The sequence below is a fragment of the Heptranchias perlo genome, chromosome 7 (assembly GCF_035084215.1).
Source record: "Heptranchias perlo isolate sHepPer1 chromosome 7, sHepPer1.hap1, whole genome shotgun sequence".
Taxonomy (NCBI): Eukaryota; Metazoa; Chordata; class Chondrichthyes; order Hexanchiformes; family Hexanchidae; genus Heptranchias; species Heptranchias perlo.
Genome location: NC_090331.1, coordinates 4,764,783 through 4,789,160, shown reverse-complemented (window position 1 = coordinate 4,789,160; position 24,378 = coordinate 4,764,783). Strand labels below are relative to the sequence as shown.

The 24,378-nt window shown below is 46.5% G+C and overlaps 1 protein-coding gene across 1 annotated transcript in view; it reads left to right on the top strand.

Moving 5' to 3' along the window:
* Positions 1-459: 459 nt before the first annotated feature.
* The window catches only part of LOC137323251 (vimentin-like), a 104,024-nt gene continuing 80,105 nt past the window's right edge, over positions 460-24,378 (top strand). The window contains exon 1 of the mRNA XM_067986743.1: positions 460-788. Coding sequence (XP_067842844.1) covers positions 460-788 — 329 coding nt within the window. The remainder of the gene's footprint in view (positions 789-24,378) is intronic.

Sequence of the window (24,378 nt, the reverse complement as noted above, 5' to 3'; positions counted from 1 at the left end):
GGAACCTTGCGCGCATGCGCGAAGAAAGAGGAGCGTTCGAGCCGTGAGCGCGTGGCCGCGTGCCGAGGTCGGAGCCGGCACGCGGCCGCGCGAGGCGGTGGCGCGCGGGTTGTCGGTTGGGCGCGCGGTGTTGAGCGCAGGCTTTGTTTTGGGTTGAATGGGCGGGGCTTGAGACCGAGGCGGGAGGGGGAGCGAGCGCGGGACGGCGTTTAACGGCTTCGAAGCGGACAACAGTAAACGGACGGCGTCGAAACGGTTGGCCGAAGCGTTTGGTGCGCGCCTGTGAGTTTTTATTTTTTTCCCCCCCCAAAACCCCCCCTTCCCCCCCACCACCGAGAAACGCCAACAAACTGGCGAGAATTTGAATTTAACTCCATTCTTTTCATTTAAAAAAAAAATTTCCACTGAAAGAAGAGCAGCGACGACGGCTGCCGGGTACCCCACCCCGATCGCGGAGACATGCACTCGTCGTGCCAGAGGCCGGTGGCCAGCTACCCCGACAAAACCGGCGAGCAGGTGGAGAAGGAGCTGCACGATGGCCTGGAAGACGGCAAGGAGCGCTTCAAGGACCTCAACGACCGCTTCGCCAAGTACATCAACAACACCATCCTCAGCCTGATGCGCAAAAACAAGGAGCTGCTGGCCGAGCTCAAGCTGGCCGAGAAGGAGGAGACCGCCCGCGTCGAAGCCATCTTCCAGAAGGCGAGGAACGACTTGAAGCTCAGGCTGGAGGAGCAGCAGAAGGAACTGAACTGCCTCAAGGCGGATAAGGAAAAATATAAGAAGAGGTGAGTCCTGAAAAGTGGCGGTGGTTTAGGGTGGGATCGTGTGTGGGGAGAGGGGGGTGGTATGTGGAGGAAGAGGGAAGAGAAATTGGGGATGGGAAGAAGGTGTTTCTGATAAAAGCGGTGTCTAACCCTAACTATTGATCGAATCTCCGAACCACTGACCCCTAACCTCAACTCCTAACCCTAACCACGAACCCCAACTCCTAACCATAACCACTGACCCCTAACCTCAACTCCTAACCATAACCACTGACTCCTAACCCTATCCACTGACCCCAACTTCTAACCCTAACCACTGACTCCTAACCCCAACTCCTAACCCTAACCACTGACCCCAACTTCTAACCCTAACCACTGACCCCCTAACCTTAATCACTGACGCCAACTCCTAACCACTGACCCCTAATCCCAACTCCTAACCCTAACCACTGACCCCTAATCCCAACTCCTAACCCTAACCACTGACCCCCAACCCCAACTCCTACCCCTAACCACTGACCCCCTAACTCCAAATCCTAGCCACTGACCCCTAACCCCAACTCCTCACTACTGACCCCAACTCCTAACCATATCCCCAAGTCCTAACCCTAACCACTGACCCCCTAAACCCAACTCTTAACCCTATCCACTGACCCCAACTCCTAACCCTAACCACTGACCCCCTAACCCCAACTCCTAACCCTAATCACTGACGCCAACTCCTAACCCTAACCACTGACACCTAACCCCAACTCTTACCCCTAACCACTGACCCCCTAACTCCAACTCCTAGCCACTAACCCCAACTCCTAACTACTGACCCCAACTCCTAACCCTATCCCCAAGTCCTAACCCTAACCACTGACCCCTAACTCCAACTCCTAACCACTGACCCCTGACCCCAACTCCTAACCCTAACCACTGACCCCTGACCCCAACTCCTAACCAGTCTTTGAAGGTGGCAAGACAGGTTGAGAAAGCTGATGAAAAGACATATGAGATTTATAAATAGAGACATAAAGTACAAAAGCAAGGAAGTTATGCTAAACCTTTATAAAACACTGGTTAGGCCACAGCTGGAGTATTGTGGCCAATTCTGGGAACCGCACTTTCGGAAGGATGTCAAGGACTTAGAGGGTGCAGAGAAGATTTACTAGAATGGTGCCAGGGATGAGAGACTTCAATTACGTGGAGCGCCTCGACAAACTGGGGTTGTTCTCCCTAGAGGAGAGAAGGCTAAGGGAGATTTGATAGAGGTTTTCAAAATCATGAACAGTTTTGATAGAGTAAATAAGAAGAAATAGTTTCCAATAGCCGAAGGTTCGGTAACCAGAGGACACAGATTTAACGTAATTGGCAAAAGAACCAGAGGCGACATGAGGAAAAAAATATTTACGCAGCGAGTTATTATGATCTGGCATGCGCTGCCTGAAAGGGTGGTGGAAGCAGATTCAATAGTATCTTTCAAAAGGGAATTGGATAAATACTTGAAGGGGAAAAATTTGCAGGGCTATGGGGAAAGAGCAGGGGAGTGGGACTAATTGGATAGCTCTTTCAAAGAGCCGGCACAGGCACGATGGGCTGAATGGCCTCCTGTGCTGTATCAGGAGCGGGCAGGAAATTGGACATGAATTTAAATTTGAGGTTAGGATCAGATCAGCCATGATCTTATTAAATGGCGGAGCAGGCTCGAAGGGCCGATTGGCCTACTCCTGCTCCTATTTCTTATGTTCTAAATCAGTTTAACTTGCATCCTGGTTGCGTGCTTTATGTGGCATGTGCAGAACAATTATCATTTAATTGCTAACTGGCTTCAAAGTGGAAGGCTATTGGAAATATAAATCACCCCATTAACAGGGTCCTTACACCGTTAAGTAGCAGCTCTAACTTTCTGCGGTGAGTTTAATTTGTTTTTACAGTGCAAATGCGGCAATTTATTGACACTCATGGGGCGGTTGACTGCGAGCTTTGGTTTTTGTGAGACTAACGGCGGAGCAAATCGTTCAGCAATTGGTGGCATTTCACAACTCATGGCGTATCTCTTCCTCACCACAAATTGCTGGATTTTTTACACACTAATAATAGCGTGCGCCTTTAACTCGCGTTATTTTTTCAGCAAATTCCGGGCCATTAAGGCCATAGAGAGCATACTGCATAGATTCACCAGGATGATACTAGGGAAGCGAAAGTATAATGAGGAGATGACATTCTGGGACTTCTTCCACTGCAGCAAAGACAAAGAGGAGATTGAATAGGGTTTTTAAAAAAATTATGCAGGGTTTTGATAGGATGAATAGGAAATAACATTCTTCTCATTGTGAAGCTGGTGATCAGGGATCTTCACTAAAAGAGTGAGGAGAGAGAATAGGACAAAATTAAGTGTTGTTAGAGCATGGAATGATTTGCCACAGGGAGTAATTAATGCAGCGACCATTGTATCTTCTAAGGAAGAAATGTGCAAACGTTTGAAGCAGAGGAAGGTACAGTGCTATTGGAAAGAGCATGGCATTGAGATTAGTTTTGGATTACTCTAACATAGAAACAACACAGACACTATTGGCTGAACAGCCTCCTTGTGTGCTGTAAACTTCAATGGTTCCCTGTCTCCCAATTCTCCAAATTCAGAATCATTTCTTCATTTACAAATCCCTCTATTACCTTGTCCCAACCAACTTTTCAACCACCTCCAAGCCTACGATCCTCCTATTCATCCCTCCTTGGGGAGTACTTCACTTGGTGCAAACCTTCCAAACAATCTCGGCCTCACCCTCTAGGACCACTGTGCCTTCCTACTTCCCTCCCTGCCTTTAGAATACTCAAAACAATCCCGTTTAATTTTGTCTATGATTAACTCTGCTAAGTGCTGTACCACTCAATGATCATCTTTCTATATGAAGTATTTTGTGGCATTTTATTAATTTAAACGTGCTGTTCAAATGCAAGCTGTTATTGCTATTTCATGAGACAACGCTTCTTCCTACTAAATATTAGCAAAACAGAAGCCATCTGTTTGTCTCCAACAGATATGTATTGCACATCTGGTCTTGACTGTTAATCTTCTCGGCTGCCACTTTTGTTAAATACAGAGTTGCAGAATCCTGGTGTGCAGCATGAACTTGAGCTCAGCTTTCTACCTGACATCTGATCTATTACCGAGATCGCTTTCTTCTACCTCCAGAACATCATCCGTCTCTACCCATCCCACTTTCCCTCTGCAATTGAAATCCTTATCAACACATTTATTACCTCAAAGTACTGAGAAGCCTTGCTAGTCTCCACCCTCCATAAACTACAGTTCATCCAGAACACCCCTGCCCACATTTTCACCCTCACCTTCACTACCTCTGTCCTTGCCAAGATCCATTGGTTTCCTAGAGAATTGACTTGAAGGTCTTTGTCTTCACTTTCAAATTCCTCTGTGTCCCATCTTGTTGATCACCGCAGCTGTTTGTGCATGTAGCTTCTTGTCCTTTGACACTGGCCTACTTTTTGTTCCCCACTTCTTTCGCTCCACTATCAGAGACCATCCATTCAGTCATTATACTCTGCAGTCTGCAGCTCTCTCCATTGCTCTTGCCTTTTCAATTCACTACCTGCCTAAAAAACCTCTCCAAAACCTTTACTGCATCTGTTCTTTTGCCTCCTCAACCTATTTTTTCCTTTTCTCCCTCCTGATTGATGTCCACGCTTTGTTCCCCATCCTATAAAGTCCTCTGAGATATTTTTGTGTATGTGAGAAGCGCTACAGAAATGCATGATCTTGTGACAGTTGTTGATGAGTGAAAACCTTATAGTAACTTCAATAAAGTTAAAGCTTCCAACAACGTAAGACACTTAAGCAAAGGTTGAGGTGGGGGGGAATGGACGTATATTTTTTAAAAATAGACTTTAGGACCTCAATATTAACCCCCCTCCACGACAGGTAGGAGAGGATTTGGGGAGGGTTAAAAAAAATTTAAATGGGGAACGAGAGGCGGGATATTTTATTAACATATTTAAATCAGGCTCCTACAGTGCAATTGGGAGCCTGATTTAAATTGAACAGTTGCCGCGCGGGTTTCCCAGGGCTCAGGAAACCCGGCAGCAAAATGGAGCTGGGAGCTGTAGGCTCCAGAAGTGAGTGCATTTTATAGCACTCCTTGTGGGCCAGGAGGAGCAGGAGAGGTTCCTCCCGGCCCCTCAAGGAAGCCTTAGGCCTTCCTTCTGCCAACCGGGGCCTCTCTCTCCCCCTTGCTGCAATAAGCAACCTCCCCCCACCGAGCCCCGATCTCTGGCACCCTCCCTCCTGCGATGGCTTGTCTTCCCCCAGATCTGTAGCTCCCCCCGTCCCATTGCCACTCTATACCAAAACCAGATAGATGGCTGCTCTGGTGGAGAATGTGACTGGACAGAGAAACAGAAATTCTGAAAATTTATAATCTCTCACTTGCCATGTAATCGAATCAGAACCTGTTACATGCATATATCTGCAAATATCACTTATTTTAGATCAAAGATATAACTTGTTTTGCTGCATCTAACTCTTAAAAATAAGCACAGCTCCATGGAGTAAGAATTCCTCTGGTCACTGTGCAATGGCATCATAAATACATTTGTGAAATCTCCCTGATCTTGAAATCTATGGTCATGCCAATTAGCCATGTATCATCAAAGAGCAGAGAGGTATCATCACATATATTGAACTTGCAGGACTGTGAATTAAAAAAGAAAGACTTGCATTTATCGAGTGCCTTTCACAACCTCAGGACATCCCAAAGTGCTTTACGCCAATGAAGTGAAGTCACTGTTGTAATGTAGGAAGAAGGAGATATTTTGTTTAGAGTGTGTCATTAGACTGGTTTTATAACAATCACTTTTGAGTGAAGTGTCTGAAAATTTCTAAAATGCAAATTATTTCTGATTTTTGGAACAGAAGTTTTTCCATTTGCTTCTGTGTCTTATGATGTGAAGCTATTATTTAATTAAGCTTTTCTGTGAATTTTCATTATCAGTAACATCAAATCACAATTCAAGCTGTGAATCCTCCTACCCATGTCTTGCTCCCTTTCTGGTGCTGTTCTTAGGCAAAAACTGGGAACCTTAGTTTTAGTGCAAGTCCTGATGTACCAGAGCTATAATGGTAATTGGGGCAGTCTATTACCATCAGACCCTGCTGTCTTACCAATTGCAGCTTTCATGGTATAAGGAGAGGCTGCACAAGAAGGAATTGCGGAATGGCTGGTTAATTGATGACTAATAAGGTCAGAAATTAATTATAAAAGGTCTTTGGAACAAGTGGGGTTTGCCATTATATCTGTTTCTGTATAATCTGGCAAATTACAGTCAGTAAACTTATTGACAGCTTTATGAACCACAAGAAGACATCTCTAACAGTTATCTGAACTGGAGATAACTGCTTTGTAATTAGACCTATGCATCTGCTTTTTTCTTATGTACAAGCACATCTTACATGTTGCTCAGTCAGTTTTGCAGGAAGCAAGTGCTTTTAATATAATGTTGACAGACTGTTTGTCCAATATCCAGTCTTGAATGAGTCGCAGTTTCCTCCAGTTAACAAGGAAATGGCAGAGGAATTGAACAGATATTTTGTATCTGTCTTCACAGTAGAAGACACTAATACATACCAAAAATAGTAGAAAATCAAAGGGCAAAGGGGAGGGAGGAACTAAAAACAATCACGATCACTAGAGAAAATGTACTAGGTAAACTAATGGGTCTAAAGGCTGACAAGTCCCTTGGACCTGATGGCTTGCATCCGAGGGTCTTAAAGGAAGTGGCTACAGAGATAGTGGATGCATTGGTTGTAATCTTCCAGAATTCACTAGATTCTGGAAAGGTCCCAGCGGATTGGAAAACCGCAAACGTAACACCCCTATTCAAAAAGGGAGTGAGAGAGAACGCAGGTAAGTATAGACCAGTTAGCCTAACATCTGTCATTGGGAAAATGCTAGAATCCATTATTAAGGAAGTAGTAGCAGGACATTTGGAGACTCATAATACAATCAAGGAGAGTCCACATGGTTTTATGAAGGGAAAATCGTGTCTGACAAATTTATTAGAGTTCTTTGAGGAGGTAACGGGCAGGGTGGATAAAGGGGAACCAATGGATGCAGTATATTTGGACTTCCAAAAGGCATTCGATAAGGTGCCACATAAAAGATTACTGCACAAGATAAGAGCTCATGGTGTTGGGGGTAATATACTGGCATGGATAGAGGATTGGCTAACTAACAGAAAACAAAGAGTCGGGATAAAAGGGTCATTTTCAAAATGGGAATCTGTAACTAATGGGGTGCCGCAGGGATCAGTGCTGGGGCCTCAACTATTTACAATATATATCAATGACTTGGATGAAGGAACAGAGTGCCTTGTGGCCATATTTGCTGCTGATACAAAGATAGGTGGAAAAACAAGTTGCGATGAGGGCAAAGGGATATTGACAGGTTAAGCGAATGGGCAAAAATTTGGCAGATGGAATATAATGTGGGAAAATGTGAAGTCATCCATTTTGGGAAGAAAAATAATAAAGCAAAATATTATTTGAATGGAGAAATACTACAAAATGCTGCGGTACAGAGGGATCTGGGTGTCCTCGTACATGAAACACAAAAAGTCAACATACAGGTGCAGCAGGTAATCCGGAAGGCAAACGGAATATTGGCCTTTATTTCTAGGGGGATGGAATATAAAAGCAGGGAAGTCATGCTACAACTGTACAGGGTGCTGGTGAGACCACATCTGGTGTACTGCGTACAGTTCCGGTGCCCTTATTTAAGGAAGGACATACTTGCATTGGAGGCAGTTCAGAGAGGGTTCACCAGGTTGATTCCGGGTATGGAAGGGTTGTCTTATGAGGAAAGATTGAACAGGTTGGGTCTATACTCATTGGAGTTTAGAAGAATGAGAGGAGATCTTATTGAAACATACAAGATTCTGAGGGGACTCAATAGGGTAGATGCTGAGAGGATGTTACCCCTCATGAGGGAATCTAAAACTAGGAGGCATAGTCTCAGAATAAGGGGTCGCCTGTTCAAGATGGAAATGAGGAGGAATTTCTTCTCCCAGAGAGTTGTGAATCTTTGGAATTCTTTATCCCAAAAAGCTGTGGAGGCTGAATCACTGGATACATTCAAGGCTGAATTAGACACATTTTTGATCAGCGAGGGAGTCAAAGGATATGGGGAAAGGGCGGGAAAGTGAAGTTGAGGTAAAAATCAAATCAGCCATGATCGATCGCATTAAATGGCAGAGCAGGCTCAAGGGGCTGAATGGCCTACTCATGCTCCTATCTCTTATGCTCTTATGTTAAACATTAGGATGACCGAAGTCATCGTCCTTGGCCCCCACCACAAACTACTCTCGCCAACGATTGCATTCTCCTCCCCAGCTACTGTCTCGGGTTGAACCAGATTGTTTGCAACCATGGCATCCTATTGGATCCTGACATGCATTTCCGACCCCATATCTTCTTCATCACAAGGACCGCCTACTCCCACTTCCGTAACATCACCCGCCTCTACTCCAGCCTCAGCCCATCTGTTGCTGAAATTCTCAATGCCATTGTCACCTCCAGACTCAACAATCCAATGCTCTATAGGAACATAGGAACAGGAATAGGCCATTCAGCCCCTCGTGCCTGCTCCGCCATTTAATAAGATCATGGCTGATCTGTGATCTTACTCCATATACCTGCCTTTGGCCCATATCCCTTAATACCTTTGGTTGCCAAAAAGCTATCTATCTCAGATTTAAATTTAGCAATTGAGCTAGTATCAATTGCCATTTGTGGAAGAGAGTTCCAAACTTCTACCACCCTTTGTGTGTAGAAATGTTTTCTAATCTCACTCCTGAAAGGTCTGGCTCTAATTTTTAGACTGTTCCCTTTACTCCTAGAATCCCCAACCAGCGGAAATAGTTTCTCTCTCTCCACCCTATCTGTTCCCCTTAATATCTTATAAACTTCGATCAGATCACCCCTTAACCTTCTAAACTCGAGAAAAAAACCCAATTTGTGTAATCTCTCCTCGTAACTTAACCCTTGAAGTCCGGGTATCATTCTAGTAAACCTATGCTGCACTCCCTCCAAGGCCAAATGTCCTTCCGAAGGTGCGGTGCTCTGCGAGACAGCTTCCCATCCTCCACGAACCACAAACTTCAGTTCATCAAAACCTCTGCTGTCCGTTATCATATCTCCAACTAAGTCCCACTCACCAATCACCCCTGTGCTCGCTGACCTACATTGGCTCCTGTTCCCCCAATGCCTCAAATTTAAAATCTACGTACTCGTATTTAAATCCCTCATGGCCTCACCCCACCCTATCTCTGTAACCTTATCCAGCCCTAGAACCTGTCCCAAGAACTCTCCATTCCTCTGACTCTTCTCTTGTGCGTCGCCCCATCATTGATGGCCGTATAGTCAGCCATCTAGGCCATACATTCTGGAATTCATTCCCTAAACCTCTCCACTTCCCTCTCCTCCTTTAAGACCCTCCTTAAAACTCATCTGTTTGACCAAGCTTTTAGTCACCCCTTGTAATATCTCCTTCTTTGGCTCGGCATCTATTTTTGTCTGATTGCGCTTCTGTGAAACGCCTTGGAGCAGTTTTTCTATGTTAAAGGCACTATCCAAATACAAGTTGTTGTAATGGACCTTAGTTGGGAACATGGCTTTTTCAGTGCAGGGCTGAGAGGAAAGGTTCAGGATAGGAGGAATGGCCTGGGAGAGAATGTGAGAGGTAGCGGGAACATCTGTCGGGCAACAGACCCGATTTTATTGGGGCAGGTGACACTGGGGATTAGCACATATGAGATAGGAGGTAATTGAGAGATAGATAGAAAGGCACAAATAGAAGGAAAGGCAGACACAGTTTGACCAATCTAATTTAATTTTTGTTTCAAAGTTAGATTTTGAGAGTAAACAGCATCTTTGAGGGAAGCAAGGGGTAGAAAGGGGAGGGGAGGAGCGAGGTGGTGGAGAGGGGGATTGAGATCGAACGGAGTTGAGAGAGAGTGGAGATGGAGAGTGAGGGGGTTTGAGAGAGAGAAGTTGAGAGAAACAGGACAGTTATGGGGGGGATTGAAACTGAGGGAGGGTTACATAGAAATTACAGGATGGAAACAGGTCATTCGGCCCAACCAGTTAGTGCTGGTGTTTATCCTCCGCACCAGCAGTAGGGAGGTTGAGAGAGGGGTTGTGGGAGAGAAAGGGGGGATAGGTTGAGAGAGAGTGAGAGAAAAAGGAAGACAGTTTCTTCATTCTAATTTGATATTTTTTTTTAAAAACAAATTGAAGTTTGAAAGCAAATAAATCCTCTTGGAGGGAAAATAGATAGAACGGTGGGAGGAGGGAAACTGGTCAAGAATGAGGGGTCATCTAACATTTTGCACCTGCTCTTGGTGTGAGCCAGTGGGAGTGGTGGAGTAGTTGGAGGGTTGAAGGGAGGTTCTTGATAACAGAGGAAGGGGGAGGGTAGAATACATGAGTAGAGCAGGTAGTTCAAAGGAGAAGAGGTTGGGGTAGTGATAAGAGTGAGGGGGTGATAGGAAGGGGACTGGGTGGGGGACAAGGGGTGGGAAGAAGCAGCAATGATTGGTGGAGAGGATCAGAAGGAAGCCGCTGAGGGCCACATTTTTACTTCAACCTCCGCCCCATATGCAGCCTGCAGTATTTGTTGGATTCTTTTCCTGCCACACCACACCATACCACCCACCACCTCCCACCCAAAAGGATAGAAGAAAAGAAAAAGACAGAGAGAAGCAGAAGACGACAGAGTTAAACTAAAAAAGTTAAGGAGAAAAAGCAGAAAAGAAGAAAAAGTAAATGACAAGAGAGACAGAAGCAAGAGAGGAGAGACAGAGAGAAACAGCAAAATACGAAGACATCAGAGACAGGTAAGAAAGTGACCATACTGTCTGACTTACTGTGTACCATACTACGGGAGATTGACTAGTAATATATTAAAAATTGTACATTGTGTCCACTTCTTATTAACTTCGCCCATTATAAATCCCTATACCCGCATTTATAAAGAAACAGCCTATATTAGCTTGTCACACTGTAATCATATCCTCCCGCCAGTGTAAATGCTGCAGCAATTGATACTAGAATGATAGAAAGTGAGATGCATTTGTGGAACAACAGGGCCAGGAAAGATCTGCAAAATTGTACGGGGGCACAAATCTCTATCGGAGAGGAGGATCAGTGAATCGATAAGTGTTCTCAGGTTATTAAAGCTCAGAAAACAGTTCAAATGGACAGGAAATGCAGGCGCAGTTGAAACTCCATCGACAGAAACAGAGCTGCATCTGTAGAAAGGATTCTAGCCTGGCAGCAGTTCGGGCCACTTCAAGATGACATGTGGAATTGTCTGTCCTTTAGTTAACAGGAGTTATTTCCAAGAAAGAGATTCTTATTCAGGTTTCAGTTGTTGTACTAACACATTTCAAGCACATACTGAGCTCTTAGTCCTTATGCTGAAAAGGACTCACACATTCCTGCATTGCCACTCAGTGTCTTTGAGGTGGAAGTCCTTGTGCTCAAATCCCTCCATGGCCTTTCCTCTCCCTATCTCTCCCTCTCCTCTGCCAAAACTGCTCACTATTCCAGGATCATCCTGGAATGCAAAGATAACCCCCAGCTTCTCTTCTCCGCTCCGCTGTTAAACCCCTCTCCCCTGCCCCCTCCACCCTCACCTCCAATGAGAATAGCCTCAACATACAACTGCTTGCATTTCCTAAGGTAGTTATCAATGTAGTCAGATATATCTTTTCTAAAAATAAACTCAGGGAAATCTTTTGGCCGAGATAGGCCTCATTCGCTGCTGACTGCGTGACTTCTTCAACCTAACGATTCATTTACTTCATCTTCGATGGCCGAGGAATCGCGGGAGGTTGAGTTTTCGATTTGCGGTGGGCGCTCTTTGTGATCCCCTGCTGAAGGCTTTGTGTGGTCAGTATTCACGTGCATATCCAGTGACATTTCAGCGAGGAGCTCATGGACTTCTTTGCCACTAAGATTGAGACCATCCATTCAGCTGCCCATGGTGCTTCCCCTCCTTCTCCTAGTCCACCAAACCAAACTTCCCCTAAGGTTCCCCCTGCCCTAGCCCTGAACTCGCACCTTTCTCTAGGTTCTCTCCTATCTCCCCTCATGCCCTCTCCGAGCTCATCTTGACCATGAGACCCACCTCCTGCTCCCCCAACCCTATTCCCACCAAACTGCTGACCACCCAACTTCCCTCCCTGGCCCCCATGCTAGCTGATATCGTTAACGGTTCCTTCTCCTCGGGTACTATCCACCTCCCATTCAAATCTGCTGTCGTCACCCCCCTCCTCAAAAAACCCACCCTTGACCCCTCTGCCCTTGCAAACTACCACCCCATCTCCAACCTCCCTTTCCTCTCCAACGTCCTTGAACGTGTTGTTGCCTCCCAAAACCATGCCCATCTTTCCCACAACTCCATATTTGATTCCCTGCAATCAGGTTTCTGCCCTGCCACAGTACTAAAATGGCCCTTATCAAAGTCACAAATTACATCCTATGTGACTGTGACCATGGTAAAATATCTCTCCTCATCCTTCTCGACCTGCCTGCAGCCTTTGACGTGGTTGACCACACCATCCTCCTCCAACGCCTTTCCATCGTCCAGCTGGTTGGGGATGCGCTCGCCTGGTTCCATTCTTATCTATCCAGTCATAGCCAGAGAATCACCTGCAATGGCTCCTCTTCCTGCTCCCACACCATTACCTCTGGAGTCCTCCCGAGGATCTATGCTTGGCCCCTCCTATTTCTCATCTACATGCTGCCCCTCGGTGACATAATCAGATTTCACATGTACGCTGATGACACCCAGCTCGACCTCACCACCACCTCACTCAACTTCTCCACTGTCTGTCATTTGCCTTATTTCTTGTCCGATGAGCAAAAATTTCCTCCAACTAAATATTGGGAAGACCACAAACTCCATTTCCTAGCCACAAACTCCATTCATCTCCCAGGCCACTGTCTGAGGCTGAACCAGACCATTCAAACCTTGGTGTCCTATTTGACCCTGAGATGAGTTTCAGACCATGTATCTGCTCCGTCACCAAGACCACCTACTTCCACCTCCGTAACATCGCCCGTCTCCGCACCTGCCTCAGCTCATCTGCTGCTGAAACCCTCATCCATGCCTTTGTTACCTCTAGACTTGACTATTCTAATGCTCTCCTGGCTGGCCTCCCATCCTCCACCCTCCATAAACTTGAACTCATTCAAAACTCTGCTGGATGTATCCTAACTCACACCAAATCCCGTTCTCCCATCATCCCTGTGCTCGCTGACCTACATTAGCTCCCGGTCTGGGAACGCCTCGATTTTAAAATTCTCATCCTTGCTTTCAAATCCCTCCATGGCCTCGCCCCTCTCTACCTCTGTAATCTCCTCCAGCCCTCCGAGATCTCTGCACTCCTCCAATTCATGCCTCTTGTGTGTCCCCGATTTTAATCGCTCCACCATTGGTGGCTCCTTATAACCTACCTTTTTCACCTGTCCTAATATCTATTTATGTGGCTTGGTGTCAGATTTTGTTTGCTAATGCTCCTGTGAAGCGCCTTGGGACATTTTACTATGTTAAAGATGCTATATAAATCAAGTTGTTGTTGTTCTTGTTGTATCTCTGCAACCATCTCCAGCCCTACAACCCTCTGAGAACTCTGCATTCCTCCAATTCTGGGCTCTTCTACAACCCGATTTCCATCGCTCCACCATTGCCGGCCGTGTCTTCAGCTGCCTAGGACCAATGTTTTGGAATTCCCTCCCTAAACCTCACCGCCTCTCTACCTCTCTCTCCTTCTTTAAGATGCTCCTTAAAACCTACCTCTTTGACCAAGCCTTTAGTCTCCTTATGTGGCTTGGTGTCACATTTTGGCTGATAACGCTCCTGTGAAGCGGCTTGGGACATTTTACTACCTTAAGAACGCAAGAAATAGGAGCAGGAGTAGGCCATACAGCCCCTCGAGCCTGCTCTGCCATTCAATAAGATCGAGGCTGATCTTCGACCTCAGCTCCACTTTCCTGCCCAATCCCCTTATCCCTTGATTCCATTAGAGTCGAAAAATCTATCGATCTCAGCCTTGAATATAATCAACGACTGAGCCCTCTGGGATAGATAATTCCAAAGATTCACAACCTTCTGAGTGAAGAAATTCCTCCTCATCTCAGTCCTAAATGTCCGACCCCTTATCCTGAGACTTTCCCGCTGGTTCTAGACTGTCCAGCCAGGGGAAACAGCCTCTCAGCATCAACCCTGTCAAGCCCTCTCATAATCTTATGTTTCAATGAGATCACCTCTCATTCTTCTAAACTCCAGAGAGTATAGGCCCATTCTACTCAATCTCTCCTCATAGGACAACCCTTTTATCCCAAGAATCAATCTAGTGAACCTTCATTGCACGACCTCTAAGACAAGTATATCCTTCCTTAGGTAAGGAGACCAAAACTGTACAGTACTCCAGGTGTGGCCTCATCAAAGCAATGTACAACTGCAGCAAGACTTCCTTACTCTTGTCCTCCAACCCCCTTGCAATAAAGGCCAACATACCATTTGCCTTCCTAATTGCTTGCTGTACCTGCATGTTAACTTTCTGTGTTTCGTGTACGAAGACACGCAAATCCCTCTGAACACCAACATTTAATAGTTTCTCACCATATAAAAATTACTCTGATTTTCTATTCTTCCTACCAAAGTGAATAACCTCACATTTCCCCACATTATACTCCATCTGCCACTTTCTTACCCACTCACTTAATCTGTCTATATCCCTTTGCAGACTCTTTGTGTCCTCCTCACAGTTTATTTTCCCATCTAGTTTTGTATCGTCAGCAAACTTAAATGAATTGAAGATTTCTGTGAGGAGGAAAGCTATAGACTACAGGAAGATATCAGTGGACTGGTCAGGTGGGCAGAAAAGTGGCAAATGGAATTCAATCTGGAGAAGTGTGAGGTAATGCATTTGGGGAGGGCAAGCAAAGCAAGGGAATGCACAATAAATGGGAGGATACTGAGAGGTGTAGAGGAACAGAGGGACCTTGGAGTGCATGTCCACAGATCCCTGAAGGTAGCAGGACAGGTAGATAAGGTTTTTAATAAAGGCATACGGGATACTTTCCTTTATTGGCCGAGGCATAGAGTATAAGAGCAAGGAGGTTATGCGAGAACTGTATAACACACTAGTTAGGCCACAGCATGAGTACTGTGTACAGTTTTGGTCACCACATTACAGGAAATATGTGATTGCACTAGAGAGGCTACAGAGGAGTTTTACGCGGATGTTGCCAGGACTGGAGAATTTTAGCTGAGGAAAGATTGGATAGGCTGGGGTTGTTTTCGTAGGAACAGAGGAGGCTGAGGGGTGATTTAATTGAGGTGTACAAAATTAGGAGGGGCTTAGATAGAATGGACAGGAAGGACCTAATTCCCTTAGCAGAGGGGTCAGTGACATGGGGGCATAGATTTAAAGTAATTGGTAGAAGGATTAGACTGGAGCTGAAGAGAATGTTTTTCACCCAGAGGGTGATGGGGGTCTGGAACTCAATGCCTGAAAGGGTGGTAGATGCAGAAACCCTCAACTCATTTAAAAAGTATTTGGATGTGCACTTGAAGTGCCGTAACCTACAGGGCTACGGACCAAGTTCTGGAAAGTGGGATTAAGCTGGATAGCTCTTATGTAAGAACATAAGGGATAGGAGCAGGAGTAGGCCATCCAGACCCTGGAGCCTGCTCCACCATTCAACAAGATAATGGCTGATCTTCTACCTCAACGCCATTTTCCTGCACTATCCCCATTCCATCTTTTTCATCTGGCATGGACACGATGGGCCGAATGACTTCCTGTGCCGTAACTTTCTATGATTTTAAGTGTTGGAAAGTGGGATTAAGCTGGATAGTTCTTTTTCGGCCGGCACGGACAAAGTCGGCCGAATGGCCTCCTGTGTCGTAACTTTCCATGATTCGATGAAACTTGATACATTACATTCGGTCCCTTCATCTAGGTCATTAATATAGATTGTAAATAGCTGAGGCTCAGGCATTGATCCATGCGGCGCCCCACTAGTTACAGCCTGCCAACCTGAAAATTACCCGTTTATTCCTACTCTCTTTTCTATCCATTAACCAATCCCCTATCCATGCTAATATATTAACCCCAACCCCATGAGCCCTTATCTTGTGTAACAATCTTTCATGTCCTTTAGGGAAGGAAACCTGCCATCCTTACCCGGTCTGGCCTATATGTGACTCCAGACCCACAGCAATGTGGTTGATTCTTAATTGGCTTCTGAAATGGCCTAGCAAGCCACTCAGTTGTAAAATCTCGCTACGAAAAGTCATAATAAGAATAAAACCGGACGGACCACCCGGCATCGGACCACCCGGCACCGGACACGACAATGGCAAACCAAGCCCAGTCGACCCTGCAAAGTCCTCCTCACTAACATCTGTGGACTTGTGCCAAAATTGGGAGAGCTGTCCCACAGACTAGTCCAGCAACAGCCTGACATAGCCATACTGACAAAATCATACCTTTCAGCCAACGTCCCAGACTCTTCCATCACCATCCCTGGGTATGTCCTGTCCCACCGGCAGGACAGACCCACCAGAGGTGGCGGTACAGTGATATACAGTCAGGAGGGAGTGACCCTGGGAGACCTCAACATTGACTCTGGACCCCATGAAATCTCATGGCATCAGGTCAAACATGGGCAAGGAAACCTCCTGCTGATTACCACCTACCTTCCTCCCTCAGCTGATGAATCAGTCCTCCTCCATGTTGAGCACCACTTGGAGGAAGCACTGAGGGTAGCAAGGGCACAAAACTACTCTGGGTGGGGGACTTCAATGTCCATCACCAAGAGTGGCTCGGTAGCACCACTACTGACCGAGCTGGCCGAGTCCTGAAGGACGTAGCTGCCAGACTGGGCCTGCGGCAGGTGGTGACTGAACCAACACGAGGGAAAAACTTACTTGACCTCATCCTCACCAATCTACCTGTCGCAAATGCATCTGTCCATGACAGTATTGGTAGGAGTGACCACCGCACAGTTCTCGTGGAGACGAAGTCCCGTCTTCACACTGAGGACACCATCCAACGTGTTGTGTGGCACTACCACCGTGCTAAATGGGATAGATTCAGAACAGATCTAGCAGCTCAAAACTGGGCATCCATGAGGTGCTGTGGGCCATCAGCAGCAGCAGAATTGTATTCCAGCACAATCTGTAGCCTCATAGCCCGGCATATTCCTCACTCTACCATTACCAACAAGCCAGTGGATCAACCCTGGTTCAATGAGGAGTGTAGAAGAGCATGCCAGGAGCAGCACCAGGCGTACCTAAAAATGAGGTGCCAACCTGTTGAAGCGACAACTCAAGACAACATGCATGCTAAACAGCGTAAGCAACAAAGCTAAGCGATTCCACAACCAACGGATCAGATCAAAGCTCTGCAGTCCTGCCACATCCAGTCGTGAATGGTGGTGGACAATTAAACAACTAACGGGAGGAGGAGGCTCTGCAAACATCCCCATCCTCAATGATGGCAGAGTCCAGCACGTGAGTGCAAAAGACAAGGCTGAAGCGTTTGCAACTATCTTCAGCCAGAAGTGCCAAGTGGATGATCCATCTCGGCCTCCTCCCGATATCCCCACCATCACAGAAGCCAGTCTTCAGCCAATTCGATTCACTCCACGTGATATCAAGAAACGGCTGAGTGCACTGGATACAGCAAAGGCTATGGGTCCCGACAACATCCCAGCTGTAGTGCTGAAGACTTGTGCTCCAGAACTAGCTGCGCCTCTAGCCAAGCTGTTCCAGTACAGCTACAACACTGGCATCTACCTGACAATGTGGAAAATTGCCCAGGTATGTCCTGTCCACAAAAAGCAGGACAAATCTAATCCGGCCAATTACCGCCCCATCAATATACTCTCAATCATCAGCAAAGTGATGGAAGGTGTCATCGACAGCGCTATCAAGCGGCACTTACTCACCAATAACCTGCTCACCGATGCTCAGTTTGGGTTCCGCCAGGACCACTCGGCTCCAGACCTCATTACAGCTTTGGTCCAGACATGGACAAAAGAGCCGAATTCTAGAGGTGAGGTGAGAGTGACTGCCCTTGACATCAAGGCAGCATTTGACCGAGTGTGGCACCAAGGAGCCCTAGTAAAATTGAAGTCAATGGGAATCAGGGGGAAAACTCTCCAGTGGCTGGAGTCATATCTAGCACAAAGGAAGATGGCAGTGGTTGTTGGAGGCCAATCATCTCAGCCCCAGGACATTGCTGCATGAGTTCCTCAGGGCAGTGTCCTAGGCCCAACCATCTTCAGCTGCTTCATCAATGATCTTCCCTCCATCATAAGGTCAGAAATGGGGATGTTCGCTGATGATTGCAGTGTTCAGTTCCATTCGCAACCCCTCAAATAATGAAGCAGTCCGAGCTTGCATGCAGCAAGACCTGGACAACATCCAGGCTTGGGCTCATAAGTGGCAAGTAACATTCGTGCCAGACAAGTGCCAGGCAATGACCATCTCCAACAAGAGAGAGTCTAACCACCTCCCCTTGACATTCAACGGCTGAGATGATTGGCCTCCAACAACCACCACCATTAACATCCTGGGGGTCACCATTGACCCGAAACTTAACTGGACCAGCCATATAAATACTGTGGCTACAAGAGCAGGTCAGAGGCTGGGTATTCTGCGGCGAGTGACTCACCTCCTGACTCCCCAAAGCCTTTCCACCATCTACAAGGCACAAGTCAGGAGTGTGATGGAATACTCTCCACTTGCTTGGATGAGGTCAGCTCCAACAACACTCAAGAAGCTCAACACCATCCAATATAAAGCAGCCCGCTTGATTGGCACCCCATCCACTACCCTAAACATTCACCACCGGCGCACAGTGGCTGCAGTATGTACCATCCACAGGATGCACTGCAGCAACTCGCCAAGGCTTCTTCGACAGCACCTCCCAAACCCGCGACCTCTACCACCTAGAAGGACAAGAGCAGCAGGCACATGGGAACACCACCACCTGCACATTCCCCTCCAAGTCACACACCATCCCGACTTGGAAATATATCGCCGTTCCTTCAACGTCGCTGGGTCAAAATCCTGGAACTCCCTTCCTAACAGCACTGTGGGAGAAGCATCACCACAAGGACTGCAGCGGTTCAAGAAGGCGGCTCACCACCACCTTGTCAAGGGCAATTAGGGATGGGCAATAAATGCCAGCCTCGCCAGCGATGCCCACATCCCATGAACGAATTGTTAAAAATGTGACACCTTATTGAATGCCGTTTGAAAATCCAAAAATACTACATCCACTGGTTCCCCTTTATCTACCCTGCTAGTTACATCCTCAGAAAAACTCTAATTGATTTGTCAAACATGATTTCCCTTTCGTAAAACCATGTTGACTCTGCCTAATCATATTATGATTTTCCAACTGTTACCATGTCCTTAATAATAGATTCCAGCATTTTCCCGACTACTGATGTCAGGCTCACTGACCTGTAATTCCCTGTTTTCTTTCTCCCTCCTTTCTTGAATAGCGGTGTTACATTCCCTACCTTCAAATCCACTGGGACCGTTCTAGAATCTCGGGGATTTTGGAAGATCACAACTAATGCATCCACTGTCTCTGCAGCCACCTTTCTTAGAACCCTAGGATGCAGGTCATCATGTCCAGTGGTTTTGTCAGCTTTTAGTCCCATTCATTTCTCCAGTACTTTTTCTTTACTAATATTAATTACTTTAAGTTCCTCACTCTCATTAAACCTTTGGTTCCCCATTATTTCTGGTATGTTTTTTGTGTTTTCTACAGTGAAGACAGATACAAAATATTTAACACCTATGCCATTCCCTTATTCCCTATTGTAATTTCTCCTGCCTCAGCCTCTGAGGGACCCACATTTACTTTTGCTACCTTCTCCCTTTTTACATACTTGTAGAAGCTCTTACGATCCATTTTTATATTTCTTGCAAGTTTACTCTCATTCTATTTTCTCTCTCTTTATCAATTTTTTGGTCATCCTTTGCCGGTTTCTAAAACTCTCCCAGTCATCAGACTTATTGGGCCCGATGTTAGCAGGGCTGCGGGTTCTTGGCGGGGGGGCTATCGGGTGCGTGGGTAACGCGCCCGGCGAAATCAGTCAGCTCCCCGCGCGATCGCAGCCCAATTGGATCCACTTACCTTGTCCTCCGGGTTCCCCACTGCTGATCTGCATGTCGGGCGGGCTGCGCATGCGCAGTAAGATCTGTCAGCTAGAGGAGCTCTATTTAAAGGGGCAGTCCTCCACTGACAGATGCTGCAACAAATAGAAAAAATTACAGCATGGAGCAGCCCAGGGGGAAGGCTGCTCCCAGTTTAATGATGCCTCACTCCAGGTATCAATACACGGGGTGAGGAGGAGGGGGAGGACAGAGATCTTGCCCCCGGCGTGCGGGAGGAAGCGGCCTGCCTCTGCCACAAGGAAGGCCTGGCTCGAGGTGGCAGAGGAGGTCACCTGCACCACCAACATATCGCCCACCTGCATACAATGCAGGAGGCGCTTCAATGACCTAAGTAGGTCAGCCGCAGTGAGTACACTTACTCATTCCCCTACACTCTGTCTGCCACATCACCGCCCCCACCCCACATCTCCTTCTGCACTGCCAACACTACTCTGTCACATCACCCCTCATACCCACTCAAACCTCATCCTCATCTTACCTGCACTTACTCACCTCGCCAGTACTCATCCCGCCACTACCACTCAACCCAATCCTCATACAATCTCATGGCTCTATCTCATACTCACCCTCTCGTGCATCTCTTTCACGGTCAGCCTCACTCAACCTGCCACTACCTGTGCTGCAGCCACAGGGCACACATCACATATGTGCAGTAGGCAGCGTAAGGCAAACGTGTCATGAGCATGAAGGGGATGCACAAGGGTGTTTGAGGGTTTGTCATGGTTGTTACTTATATTTAATTTCTGACCAACTCACATCACATATTATATTGGCACCACTACTGCCACGTCTTTGCGAATCTTGTCTGGTTTGTGCAATAATGCCCTTTCCTGAGGATCACTATGAAGACCCACAACTGATGACACCCATTGTGTCACTGCAGAGTGGGTGTAGGTGTATTTGCAGGGCTCTTCTGTGCAGACGGCTGAGAGACATCCGAGATGTCCCCGGTTGCACCCTGGAAGGATGCGGAGGAGAAGTTGTTGAGGGCAGTGGTGACTTTGACAGCGACAGGTAAGAAGATGGTGCTCGGGCCAGCTGGGAGCAGCTTGGCATGAAGGAGGCTGCAGATGTCCACGACTACATGTCGAGTGACTCTGAGCCTCCGTGTGCACTGCTGCTCATAGAGGTCCAGGAAGCTGAGCCTCGGTCTGTGGACCCTGTGGTGAGGGTAGTGCCCTCTGCGACGCATCTCTCTCCGCGGTAGCCCTCCCTCACGCTGTACAGGTGGATGTGTCACAGCACTGTGTTGTGGAGCTCCACGTGTCAGAGGTGGACGGCGAGGCTGTGATGCTGTTCGCCCTCCGAGGAGGTCATGACTGCAGCTACGGCGGCCCCCATCCGGAAGATGTACATCTGAGGGGGTCCGCAAGGTAGGTACATGTCTCTGTACCCCGGGGTAAGTGTGCAAATTGGTGACTTTGATTGTCAGGAGGACGGTGGTGGAGGCCAAACTTTGTCCCAAGTGACGGAGTGGCCTCCTGCAATGAGTGAGGGTCTCCCCCCACCCCCCCCCCCCCCACCCCATCTGTCAAATGGACCTTTGCAGCTGCCACAGGCTGGTGGCTGCAACAGGTCCATTTGAACTGGGATTGTTTCTCCCACTGTGGGAAACAGTCCCAGTTTGCTATAAAATCCCACCCCTCCTCACATAATCCCTTAATCAGGTCAGTTGATGATCTGAACAAGCAAAGTAAATAGCGTCAAGTGGCATCCCGCTGGCTTTAATTGCCTGCGGGATTCCCACCAGCGGGGGCTGCGCGTGCACGCCGGCGTGTCAGTGGGGAACCCGGAAGTGCGCGGGTTCGACGCGGGCTCCGGTCCCGCTCCGGGCTTTCCTGATTTTCAGGGCCCCCCCCCCCCCACCGCCAGGAACACACCTGATAGCGGGTGCTTATATGATGCCCATTATTCTTCTTGGCAACATTATAAGCCTCTTTTAATCTAATACTATCCTTAACTTCTTTAATTGTAAACAATTTTACAACACCAAGTTATAGTCCAGCAATTTTATTTTAAATTCACAAGCTTTCGGAGGCTTCCTCCTTCCTCAGGTGAACGTTGTTGGAAATGAAATCCTCAAAATGAAATCGCATTTATAATTCACAGAACAATGCTTGGTGATTACAGACAGTTTTTTCAACTGCCCATTGCCAAGGCAATCAGTGTGCAGACAGACAGGTGTTACCTGCAAGGTCTCCGAATATACAAATCACCAAATAAAAACAAAAAAACAAAAAAAAAGAGATAGAGAGGTAGAAACATAGAACATAGGTCTGTTGCTGTGGTTACTAGCTGAGGGAATTCAGTGCAATGTTTTTTATGTGCACTCTTACTATGTGGTTAGCACCCATGAGGACGGCCTCAACCGGGATCTTGGGTTCATGTCACGCTACACGTTACCCCACCAGCGAACAAATGTTATCTGTTTTTAATATAACGGGTCAGTTGCTGTTTTTTCTATGTTTCTACCTCTCTATCTCTTTTTTTGGTTTTTTTTGGTGATTTGTATATTCGGAGACCTTGCAGGTAACACCTGTCTGTCTGCACACTGATTGCCTTGGCAACGGGCAGTTGAAAAAACTGTCTGTAATCACCAAGCATTGTTCTGTGAATTATAAATGCGATTTCATTTCGAGGATTTCATTTCCAACAACGTTCACCTGAGGAAGGAGGAAGCCTCCGAAAGCTTGTGAATTTAAAATAAAATTGCTGGACTATAACTTGGTGTTGTAAAATTGTTTACAATTGTCAACCCCAGTCCATCACCGGCATCTCCACATCTTAACTTCTTTAGTTAGCCACCGATGGATCATTTTTGCCATGGAGTTTTTATTCCTCAGTGAAATATATATTCGTTGAGAATTATGAAATATTTCTTTAAATGTTCGCCATTGCTTATCTACCGTCATATCTTTTAATCTAATTTCCCAATCAACTTTAGCCAACTCACCCCTCATACCTATGTAATTGACTTTGTTTAAGTTTAAGACTCTAGTTCTGGACTTACGTACATCACTCTCGAACTCATTGTGAAATTCTATTATATTATGATCACTGCCCCAGAGGATGCTTTACTATGAGATTACTAATTAACCCTGTCTCATTACACAAGACAAGATCTAAAATAGCCTGTTCCCTGGTTGGTTCCACAATGTAATGTTCTCGGAAACTGTCTCGAATGCATTCCATGAACTCGTCCTCCAAACTACTTTTGCCAATTTGATTTGCCCAATCTATATGAAGATCAAAGTCCCCCACGATTATTGCATTACCTTTGTTACAAGCTCTTATTATTTCTTGATTAATACTCTGTCCAACAGTATAACTACTGTTATGGGGCCTATAAACTACTCCCACCAGTATTTTCTGCCTGATGTTATTTCCTGATCTTCCAAGCCAAGATCCTTTCTCACTACTGTCTTTATGTCATCCTTTGTTATAAGGGCTACCCCCTCCCCAACTCCTTTTCCATTTTGACTGTCATTTTGAAAAGTCAAGTACCTGGAATATTTAGTTCCCAACCTTGGTCACCTTGCAACCACGTCTCAATAATGGCTATTAGATCAAACCTATTTATCTCTATTTGTGCCATTAATTTGTCTATCATGTTATGAATGCGTCGTGCTTTCAGATAAAGCACCTTTAATTTTAATTTTTTACTATTTCTCCCTGAATTGACCTTATTCACTGATGCACTATTTCCATTAAATTCTCTGTCCCTTCCTGTTACACATTCATAGAATCGTAGAAAATTTACAGCACAGAAGGAGTCCATTTGGCCCATCGTGTCCACGCCAGCTGAGGAAACGAGCCACTCAGCCTATTCCCACTTTCCCGCATTTGGTCCGTAGCCCTGCAGTTCACGCTCTCCGGGTATTTTTTAAATGAGTTGAGGATTTCTGCCTCTACCACCCTCTCAGGCAGTGAGTTCCAGACCCCCACCACCCTCTGGGTGAAAACATTTTCCGCTCTAATCCTTCTACCAATCACTTTAAATCTGTGCCCCCTGGTTATTGACCCCTCCGCTAAGGGAAATAGATCCTTCCAATCCACTCTATCTGGGCCCCTCATAATTTTGTACACCTCAATCAAATCACCACTCAGCCTCCTCTGTTCCAAGGAAAACAACCCCAGCCTATCAAATCTGTCATCATAGCTAAAATTCTCCAGCCCTGGCAACATCCTCGTAAATCTCCTCTGCACCCTCTCTAGTGCAGCTACATCCTTTCTGTAATGTGGTGACCAGAACTGTGCGCAGTACTCAAGCTGTGGCCTAACTAGTGTTTTATACAGTTCCAGCATAACATCCCTGCTTTTATATTCTCTGCCTCAGCTAA